The sequence below is a fragment of the Sinohyriopsis cumingii genome, chromosome 14, assembly GCF_028554795.1.
Source record: "Sinohyriopsis cumingii isolate HCF-2022 chromosome 14, ASM2855479v2, whole genome shotgun sequence".
Lineage (NCBI taxonomy): Eukaryota > Metazoa > Mollusca > Bivalvia > Unionida > Unionidae > Sinohyriopsis > Sinohyriopsis cumingii.
The window spans coordinates 67,516,535-67,528,715 of NC_142974.1; the positions used below are offsets into that span (position 1 = coordinate 67,516,535).

The 12,181-nt window shown below is 33.4% G+C and overlaps 1 protein-coding gene across 1 annotated transcript in view; it reads left to right on the forward strand.

The window, feature by feature from the left end:
* LOC149784055 (uncharacterized) overlaps nucleotides 1-12,181 on the forward strand; it is a 124,872-nt gene that overhangs the window by 18,579 nt on the left and 94,112 nt on the right. Inside the window, exon 9 of the mRNA XM_089932941.1 lies at nucleotides 1,118-1,283. Coding sequence (XP_089789067.1) covers nucleotides 1,118-1,283 — 166 coding nt within the window. The remainder of the gene's footprint in view (nucleotides 1-1,117; nucleotides 1,284-12,181) is intronic.

Genomic DNA, 12,181 nt, shown 5'->3' on the forward strand with positions numbered 1-12,181 from the left:
TCATTAGTTCAAATACTTCATTAGAGCCAAAGCGTGTGCATGTTTTCAGTAAGAAAAGCAAAATAATTCATTTACATTAACCATCTTTTTTATCAATGTTAACTTTCCCACTTAATCATGGTTAGAGATATGTACATGCTGTTTGCTGATTGGCTATAAATGATTGTGGTAAAGGTTGTTTAAAGTTATAGCATGTGTCCAAAAACATCAACACATGGCTAATGGTGTATTTTGGGCCCATTCGGACACTGGTTTGAAAAATATTGTTCAATGTTAAACTTCCCAAGTTGCTTAATTTAAATATTATTTCAGGGCCGTGCTTTAATTTTAACGGAGATTGTGAGGACATTTGCGTATCCCACGGAAAATCGAGGATATGTGACTGCAGATTTGGATTTAGGCTGACACACAACGGAAAAAACTGTACTTCAGGTAAGTACAATTAAAGGCAAAGAGACATCTCGCTGTTTGGTCTTGTTGACATATATACAGAGAGACATACATTAAGTTTGCATAATCTGTATAGATCTTCACTAGATGCTAGGGAACATTGACATACAGGTGGAAGGATATGTCATAGAATTAAAGAAAGCTCTTTATAGTGGCATTATTAGAAATTTGTTAGCAGTAGTTCTCTCGAAACAAAGGAAAGACGGGACATTTCATATTCAGTTTTACTATATGTGCATATCATCCAGGTTGTGAATAATGACAATCCCTTTTTCTAATGAACAAACGACCTGTTCATAATCATCACACAATTTTGTTTAGAAACATATAAATGGTGCTGGTTACATAAGTATTACCAACATCACAGTTTTGAAATAAAAAGAAAACACGTGCCTGCCTTCCCGAATCTGTCATAACCGTTACTATATATTTAAACAGATAACATTGGTAAGACGAAAGTAGCACAAAAAAACGTGACCAGCTAAACTTTAAAGGGCAAGTGCAACTTACAAATTTAACAGGTCAATTTAAGTCAAAACTAAACTTTCAGCCGATCAGATCTCTGGATGTTAAACATCGGGTTGTGTTTTAGTACTTAGTTCTATTGTTGAAATTCAGGCATGTTAGGACAGTGTTTCGTGTCACAGAATTCATTTATCATTTTAAGACCCTATCAAGGACAACTTCATGCTAGTTGTCGACTCTACGGATAACACCATATACCAAATCAGCCTGATGGATCAGAGCGTGCAGGGACTCGGAGTCAAACCAACAGAGCCTCTGACTGGAGTTACATACAGCCCCGTTGATGATGTGCTCATATTTGGCGCAACGTACGAATTGTCCATCATGTACCTTAGCGGCACAATGAAAACAGTATTTCCAGTCTGTACGTATTATTAATACAATAAATATTAGAGACAAAAATCCGAGGATATAAGCAGTACCATTCTAATAAATCTTGCAATGACCATATAATGTTGAGCAATTCCGAAGTTGCATTTTTAACAAAAAGTCGTTATAAACCTAAACCGCTACATGTTCGTTAAACTAACAGTTCAGTTTAAATATCTCAGGTTAATTAAAGATATAAGTTCGTTTATGCCAGAATTTCCTTCTCGCATAAACGAACTTATATCTTTAATTAACCTGAGAAATTTAATCTGAACTGTTAGTATATTACTAAAAAGAACCCATACATGGCATGGTTTGATGAATTATGCCGCATTCTGTACAAATCGCTGAACATAAAGCACTTGAAAAGAAACTAAATGGAATTATTTACACATTGCATTGGTTTTCACACAAATGTAGCTTTGTAGGATCTTCCTCTGTGTCACCGACTATCTATCAAACGCTATAAATTTTGAACACACGATTCAGGTATTCCTTGATGGAATATATTTATTGATAAGTTGGAGTGGTTAACATTGATCAGTTATATAATAAATGTGATGCAGATCTAATGTTCGTACTGCGAAATGTCACACAGAAAACTACAGACCTTTAGCTGTAGGAATATGGATCATACGTTTTATTAGCGCACCCACAGAACGTAATCCTCGATTCAGAGAACATAATGTGAATTTTTGTAAGAAAAAAATAAACAAACGCCTTCAGAACATTGTACTTTTTCAGCACATTCCCCCAATCGATTTGCTGTCGACTATTCAACTGGGAACATTTACTACACAGCAGCCAGCAGCCAGAACTTTATTGATAGAAACACAAGTTACATCGGTGTCCTATCTCCAAACGGAAAAGAACGAACTTTATTTAAGGGCCTGAGTAATCCCTTGGGTCTGGTCGTCTATCCTTCAATGGGGTAGGTGGACCAGTTACGCCGTCTTTAAGATGAAAGATACATATGTTTGTTCAAAGAATCTTTTATAGTAGAACGAAAGTGTTTAAACGCTGATTAGGTGACGACATCGTCCGCAGTATCATGTTTTTCTTCTACTTATATAAATTATTAGGCAGAATAAACTGCTTTCTACCATATGGTTACTCTTTATATCATTATTTAAATGCCATTTCACCAATTGGTATAATTTTAATGAATCGTAAATTGTTTTGTTTCAGATTGTTGTTTTATACTGAAAGTAGTGACAGCCCGCATATTGGCATGGCCTCTATGGATGGAAGTCTGTCAATAATTCTCCTGAACCTTACTAACGAAATTCCCACCGACCTCACCATCGACTACAAAAGTAATTCGCTTTGAATTCGTTAATTATTTCAATTTCACGTGAGAACAGAGTGTGCAACAATACTGGAAAACAAATTACCCTTTCCTACACACACACACACGTATATAGATATGTATATACGTATATATATATATATATATATATATATATATATATATATATATATATATATACAGATAGAGGGAGAGAGAGGGACGTACAGACAGACAAAGAGACATATACAGAGACGGAACAATAAAGGTTTGATCAGATAATAAATTGCTAACAAATGACAATTGTTTTTGTTTAAATGTATTTTTACAGTGTTATGCTTATATACCCACAATTCATTTCATTTTGCAATACTCGCAATCTCTTAACTTGTTTTATATGGTAGAAAAGAAATCCCTGATATATAGTAAATTACGAAGCCTTACGCTACGGTTTTAGGTGAAACCCTTTACTACATCGAGAGGTACACACGAAGTGTCAAATACTGCAAGGCTGACGGAACTAATCACAAGACATTGATTCAGGATCATGCAACCAGTATTGACGCTATATTTTTCCATCAGGATTATCTGTTTATCTCCACGAAGGCAAAGTCGTAAGTATTGTATACAAAAACACTACTGCGTCATCCACATTCATATCGTTTGATGTAATCAGAGATCTTTATATCACGGTCAAATCGTTTTGTATTCGTTTGTTTCATATGCTTATTGATTATATGTGTTTATCATGCATCAGATGTTTTATTACCATAAAGAACTGAAATAAATATCGTATAGTTGTAATCGATGTATCCTACTCTATATAAAGCCTTTCAGAAAGATGTCATCTCATCTTGGTATATCCATAAGGCATTTAAAATAAAACCTTCCATTATACAACCCATTGTTCAAATAACTAATAGGTATATTAGTTATCGATGTTTCCTCGTAGTATGTCCATAATAAAGTTATTATAACAAAAGCTTGCAATATACAACCCTATCTACTTGGTTGTATGTGAGAATTTTCGTAAACCTTGTAATACGCAATGACTTTCTTTCAGATTCAGTCACTAAAGGCAATGTCGGCAATGTGTTAATAATGATTTAGCTGTTTTGAGGCGCGTCAGTCAATGTCTAGGCTTTGTTTTACTTTTAAAATCCCTCATCTAATGTTCATTGTTTTAATTATTAAAGGTTTTACTTATCAAAAACAATTTTCTTATTCTTATTTTTGACAAGTTATACCGCTCTCGATTAGTGGCAAAACAGAAATTAACAATGCATGCAATTTTATTTATTTGTAATAAATAGGGATATTATTAAACTACATATATCCAACCCGAATGAAAAAACCAAGTTTGCTGATTACAGCGAAATGGGAGAAATTAGTTTCATCAGCATCTATTCATCTACAGACCAAAACAGTGAGTAGACATACATGAAAAGAGAATGTTCTTTAAAATTTAAAATCTACTCATACATGTTTCAAGCTGTATAGGATCGTACAATCAATATCTGAATGACTTGTTTTAAAAATACTAATTTACTTTTGAAATGTCCATACCCATATGTATAATTTGTTTATTGTAAGGATCGGTTATCTAACAGTTTAATATTTACAAATTACAATTAAAAAGAAACGTGACACTACTAATTTGCTTATATTCTCTTTGCAATCTAAGATATAAATATCTAAATACCAAAACCTGCATCGCTCTATAACAGATCTTACATTAAATTAGTTTTCTGTAAATGACCCTGCATAATTAATATGATCCGTTTTTCAGAAAATGCATTCTGTTCTGTTGGTAATGGAGGTTGTTCCACGTTTTGCTTCCCACTCCCAGGTCACGGTAGATGCGGTTGTGAAGATGGTATAGAACTTAGAGAAGGAAGTGATAAAGTCTGTTCAAACAGTAAGCACGATTTTGACCGAAACAGCCTATATAATCGTCACGTGAGGTATAAAAAATTCATGACGTTATCTATATAACGTGATGAAATACTCTCACCTGTAAAAGAATTACAGAAACCACAAGGTATTTTGAGCTGCAGTTTAAAAGCCGGTGCCTTAGTTATAACTAAACTTTCGTCATATTTTCCTTAAGTTTGTACATACATATTATAATTTACGGTGATGATATTTTGAAGGTAGAAAATATAACCCAAAATATTTATATATGTCTCTTGGAATACAATTCGTGTTTTGTGAACACACGGTTTAGTCCGGTGAGTTTTTACTGGGATACAAATACTATTTAGTCAGATGGGCATAAAGTTTGACAATTAGGTCATAATATTACTAAACGCCGGACAGTACAAATCTTAAACGAAACACCGGAATGCTTTAAAAAATGTTTCCTTTTTAAAACATTTCTACACTGAAATGTCATTTTCCTTTCAGTTCAATCTGCGGAGGCATCCTAACATGACCACGAAGTTAATCTAGGTGTCATAGCGACTCACTAATTCGTCAGGGTGTTATCTACAGTTTGAAGAGTTGTGCCCCTGTTTCCTTAATAACACCTTGATGCATACACATAATAGTTTAAATCTTTTGAGCACCAGTGTGCTAATTGGCATATGTCAACTGAATGTTTCGGTACAACTCACTAAACTTATCTTGTTTTTGTTTCTGAACTGAAAAATAAAATCATCGACTTTGATTTGCGTTATTGTTGATTTATTATATTTGTGTTGTATATCATTAATATTATTTCCTTAAAGCAACTTGGAAGCTGTATGCAACCATTTTATTTAAATATGAGCATACTAAAACAATTCAAATTTATGTTCCTGTTTGTGTTTCGGGGACGAGACTAATCCGTTTGCAATATTAAGTTTTCTTGAAAGCTACAGCTGCTTTTAAGACACACATCACTTATTCATCGTCAATTTAGTATTCTTCTTTCTTAAACATCTGGCAGTGGAAGTCAATCTTTGTATGCTTTGATGATAGCATTCCGCCTTGATTTGCATAACATGTCTCTATGAAAGAATTCACTTGGCAATGAGATAAATCTGGTCTAATTGTTCGATATTGGTATTTTATATATGTATGGTGCTTCCAATTCACTTGGTGCATGTAAATGTGGCAATGGATCCCTTGACCATGTATATGGTGAAACCTTGATGTACACGACAGACCTTTCATCAACTTTTCTTCAAGAAACACAGTTCATAAGGATGTTTTTCTTGATTTGTGTCCAGACAATTTTCATCCTGTTTATTCGTTTAATTCTGGTGCTGTCTTTCATTTTTTAACAAAACAATTTTGGAAGTAAATTCGATTTGAAACAATCAGCACACTTCATTGATACCATGCGCAATGTTATTTTCTTCAGCATAATATAACATGCCTCTGAGATGGAATATAAAACAGTGTCTCCAATTTAACACTTTCGCTCACAACATATATACTATCGGTTCCATTTGACAATCACCTGGTTAATACAATTTATGATTACTGACTTTAGAGTGTACTTGTCTTGCATAGGGCATGTACATTTAGAGGCCATTAAAATAAAATATTGCTTTCACTACCTGTTTACTTTCAATGCAGTTTATGTAATCATATAAAGCTACAAATGTTGTAACAACTTAAATTATATATCATTGGTTTGATAGATTATCGACTATGAACTTTTCAAAGCTGTGGTAATACAGTAAAACTGACTACTAATCCAGAAGCAGGCACCAACACGGTTTGTGATTCCTAAAGATGATTACAGAACATAAAGATATATATTGAATTAATCACTCCCAACAAACTGAAAAATCATAATCTCTCATCCTATTAAGATATACATATAAAACATAACACACAAAATCAATCAAATCAAACAGTACACTGGACAGATTTGGTTCGCAAAGCCGCAAACGTTCGTGTATTGAAAACATACTGCAATTAATTTCGGGATCTTCTCAAGCAAATTGAAATTTAAAGGAAGGGGAAAATATATAGATACATCAGCATAGTGCGGATTTCGTAACAGTTGCTTGACAATCTACCGAGGTTAACTTTGAAAAAATGTACTTTCCTTAGTAAGCACACATCTATCATTGTCAATCCTATGACAGTCTCAAAACTTATGTGAAGGCAGTATTTATATTGAAATTGTTGAATTTAGTGTTCGTGATAAACTACTTACCCGATGGCGATAATACCGCGTAACCCATCGAAGAGAATTCAATGGAAGTGGATAGTTTAACTTGATCAGACCCCGGCCAGCTGCCTCCCGGGAAGCAGTAAACATAATATCAACATGAAAACTACATATTAAGTTTATTTAAAACACTATCGAGTAATTATGCTGAAGTCTACTAGAAATTAAGTCCTAGTACTAGGTGATTGTAAAGGAACTAATATTAGCTTCCTTGGTGGATGTGTTGCCATTATGTGTACTATCCGAGACCAGATATTCCGTCACTGATGACAATGATCATAGTTCAAAATAAAACAGTTTGGATCGACTACATTAATCACGGTCCTAAATCAGTGGGCTAAACGTCTATTCACATTGCAAATAGTGTAACAAATTAACCGGGTCGGATTTCGGATTTATAACAGAACAGATTTGACAGTATTTTTATATACTGTTTAAAGATGCATGACTTGAATTAGAAAATAATTATGATTAATACGTATTTGTGTAAGAATGAAATATTGGATGAATTAACATAATTCGCACGAAACTAATAATACAAATGGAAATATAAATAAATGACCTTACACAGTACAAGAACAAGGTGAATGATACACAGTAATTTTATACGACATAAATAATGATGTGTTTTTCTCAAATAGTAAAATTGAATTCATTCAAGTAGTGACAACTGAAGTATTTTACTCAAATGGCAAAATGATGAAGCAAAGACACATATATGCGAAATATCTTTACAATCCCAAAACACTGGATATTACAAAGTCCCCAAATTAGCCCACAGCTGAAAGATTACATGTATCGAGATACACACTCCGTCACCAGCACGCATTTCTACAGACGCACTGGTCAATCAAGCAGTCAGTATTCCAGGGAGTCACAATTTACCATTTGTCAATCAAGCAATCAGTGTCCATCAATCGGTCGGAAATGTCCGATCACCTGCTACTCGACCAGCAACACAGTTAATTCAGCTCTGTGGTTGCTATAGTTCAGCTTTACAGTTGATATGGTTAACTTCTATGGTTAGCTCTACAACTGGTACCACGCCGACTCTGACCAGCTCTATATATGCGATTCCGATCAGCTGAAATTACATCTAACACCGTGTCATTTGCTTGACCAAGGGCATATACTTTACAAGGTAATCACGTTGTATAAGGTAAGTTATATAGATTACATTATCTGCACAATTATTACCAAACAATACACAAGTTCCGAAGTGAACCCATGCCCGATAAGAACCCTACGGTATGAAATTTTTCTTAAAAATGTAACTTTATATTGCTAATATAAATCTCTTGATAAGTCACAAACAATAATATAAAATATTTGCAGTAAGCTACATATGCTGAAGTTACATAGTAAAGATACGGAAATAAACGTGGCAGTACAATAACGACAACTTAAAGACAAGAAATTAACCAAAAACTCACATACCTCTACATCTGAAGATGTTCAAGTCCTTATATTGTATTGGTGTGGTCCCTCTCAGACTTCATCATAGAGGACCCCCTTGTGCCGAAATTTAAACGACTTGTGTGTTGCCCCCATATTATATGTAGTACGTGTATATTCAAATATAATTTTGACAGATTTATTAATTTTGATTAGATATTTGTACACCTTCCTACTCTAGTATTTGTATAGCTACTTAAACCTGGCTGGTTACGGAGCTTTACTTACCTTAGCGATACTTGCCAGGGATCTATGCTGTCCAGTGTATGCTGTATGCTTATGCTACATGTACTTTATGCTACGCTTCTATAATTTGACATTGCCTTTGGGGAGTTCTGAAACGATCCGAGCTACCTTGCGTAGCGTAGGCATCGTAACTTCATATGCTCCTTAATGAGTCATACCAATCTCTGTCCCACTGTTTTCGTTCTTTTTCTACATATGGATGTTATGTCTTGACTTAATTTCTACGAGGAATTCAATGTTTTTATTAACATATTATTTTATTAGTATTAAATTCAGTATTTATGTAGAAAAGATCAAGACTAAGTTGCAAAAGGACTCAGCACGATTAGGATAAACCTCTCGCATCGTGTATGTTTCTGCTTGTATATCATATGAAATAAATTTATTGTTTTCCTTTATTCGAATATTTTTTTAAACGTATATGAATAGTTCTAGTTGTTTATATAATCTGGATATAATAATATAGTTATAGAATTACAGTTACAAAAATAAATGTAAAGAAGCTCCATTAGGATGAATTCTATAGGAGGGTTTATATATATCGAGTCGTGTCTGGTTCTGTTACATATCATATTTAAAAAGAAAGATTAAGTTTAAGGTTTACGTATCATTTCTAAAGGTTTTCATAATTTCTTTGATAATGTGTGTTAGTTCAGAATATATTTTCTTATCTATGATGTCCCTTGTATATATTACTTGTTTAGATTCCATATTTATCTTTAGTCTTATTGGTAATTTTATATATGTCTGTAAAATTGTGTATTCATCTTAAAATAATATGACCTTTTTAATATGCATGTTTGTTACACTGTGTGCACTGTGGTAGTGTTCTTTTTAGTGTCTGTTGAGGGCCACTTCTCCAGTCATCCATTTGTCATGCAGGTACATGAACATTCTACTTTTGTATGCAGGTCGATCCTATACCTGCACATTTATTCCATATACTCCCCCAGTTTAAATTTGGTTGCCATATCTCTATCTCACGTTTATCTTTGAATATTTCATCATTTAGTAGTTATATGTGATTGTATCTCCAATCCAAATGTCACTATTGTCTCTGTACATATATATTAAATCTCTTATTCTTTACTACATCTCGGTGGTTCCAGTAACTTTGAAAATATATTATTTTTAAAAATAGAGTCGTTAAATCGACACAAATAGTCATATAAAATACATATATAGATTCCCCAGGAGAATATTGGTGAGCTGTTTATGTCTATTATTTTAATTTTAATATATATACATATATATAATGCATTTTATTATTACTCCCTATTAAGTATATAATGAACTCCTCTATGTCCTTCATCATTACTTCAGTTGAGTGTTGAATGTACATGTAGACTTTATCAAATTGTATACGCTTCATTAGACTGAGTGTTGTGTTTGACCAAATTTCAATCTGCTCTTCTATCTTGATTAGCAGTTCATGGTAGTTGAAATGAGTCGAGTTCCTCTCATATAGTATTCACAAAACTCTAACATGCTTTTACATTAAGTTAAGATGGATACCAGAGTGATTAGCTTTCCTGTTACTTGTCAGTAATATTTCTGTCTTATGAGGATTGATGCGTTTCCAGATTGTGTTAATTCATATTGTAAATTCTTAAAATAGAATTCGTCTGTGGTAAAGTCTGTTCAGTCGTCTGCATGTAGCATAGTTTTAAATTCACCTTTTAAATTAGGTATTTTAATTCCAAGAATATTACTGTTTTTATTAATGTTAATATTTAAAGATTCTATTGTTGTAATATAGAGTATCATTGACTGGGGACAACCATTCTTACTGATCTCTGTATCATAAATTCCTCTGTTACTACACCATTTATTGTTATTATAATGTTATATTTGTGCATGGCTTTTATTTAATTAATGATAGTTATGACGAAACCAGTGTATTCCAGTAATTCAATGATAATATTATGCACTATTCGATCAAAGGCTTTCTCTTAATCGAATAGAAGCATGACTAATTTTCCCTCTACTAGTTAAAATGTCAATTATTGATCCAATCGATAGTCTGTTATTTAAAATAGTTCTACCCATCCTGTATCAAGTATCACTGGTTTATGGCCACATATTTGTTTTATTAACATCGAACATTTTGTTACCGCATCGAGATGTCCTTAAAAATGCAACTATATATTACTAATATAAATCGCTTGCTAAGTCACAAACAATAATGGAAAATATCTGCATTATACTACCTAAGCCGAAGCTACATAGAGTCAAGATATAATGCAAATGTGTATTTATTATTGGTCGAACTATTTATTTAGGATGAAATTATTTCAGTTATCATAACCACATGCATAATAAGTTAGGAGAAATATGTCGTTCATATTATGTGACATCCTCATTCAATTCTTCATGTTGAACGAGGAACGATTCCTAGCATTCTGGTTTCTGCTGTCCAATATCAACTTCCGTGTAAGTGGTGGTGTCTCATATAGTCGCTGTGTCACTCGTTGGTAGAATTGTTATTAGAGACTAATATCGTCAGATGATTTGCAACTATATCAAACCATTCGAGACGTTTGGCACCTGATATGAAGAATAAAATGCTTTCCTCAATATATTTGTCCGTATCAGGTTTTAGTTTCTAAAATCTTAATTAACATACGTCGGAAGTGTTTGCATCTGCTTTGAGACCAGATAAAACTCTCTTTCTCCCTCTCTCTCTCTCTCTCTCTCTCTCTCTCTCTCTCTCTCTCTCTCTCGACGCTCTTAATTTGTATCACTCGTTTCCCTGTTCTCCAACAATCATTTTCGTATAACAAGCTGTTAAATACCTTTCCGTGTCCCCTTTGATCGTATCAGCTCTTCACATGGGATAGACGTAATGAGTTTTATTAATTTCCATCAACTATACGGATGCATTTTTACATTGCATACTATATATCGAATTTTCTTTTTCTCTTCAACTATAAGGAGTATTTTGACCTTTGCACCTATTTACTCCCAGGAATAATCTATCGCAACCTACTCTGGATATTTCTTACTCCTTCTCTTGAGCTACCACGAACGTTTATGTCTTAGTAACCTGTTCACGAGATTTACTCTTTCCCTTGTGTTTTCATAAATGTTGAGTGGTATCTTAATTGAAGCGATCCTACCTCGAAATTTGTACGACGTCAACATCGTGTTATTAAACACAGCCGTGGTGTCAAGAATGTATCTATAAGATAAACGGTAAAAATTGAAAAATAATAGATTAACGGAATTTTCACTCTAACATGTTGCCATATTGCGTACACTGTGGGAGAGTCGATTTTCTTCAGACAACAGCATGGCGAAGTTCGTCGTATTTGGTAAGATCATATATTACATAAATATTTATATCTAAATCTGATTTATTTTATATTTACTATTATTAATATAGTACACATATTACTATCATATGTGTACCATTACTACGATTTTGATACCACGTTAGATCGTAGAAGCCTGTTGTAACGTGAGTTTGAAGCGGGAATGTACGTGTGCGTGGTGACGGTGAATGGTTATCGTTATTCACTGTATTTTATATTATTATCCCCCATCCCCCTAAACCTACTTGCCCATTGTCACTTATATATCCCTTAGGAATTAAAGAAAATGAGTTTCTATACTTGTCACATTGTTACAACACATTAACAGAGGAATATATATATATATATATATATATATATATATAT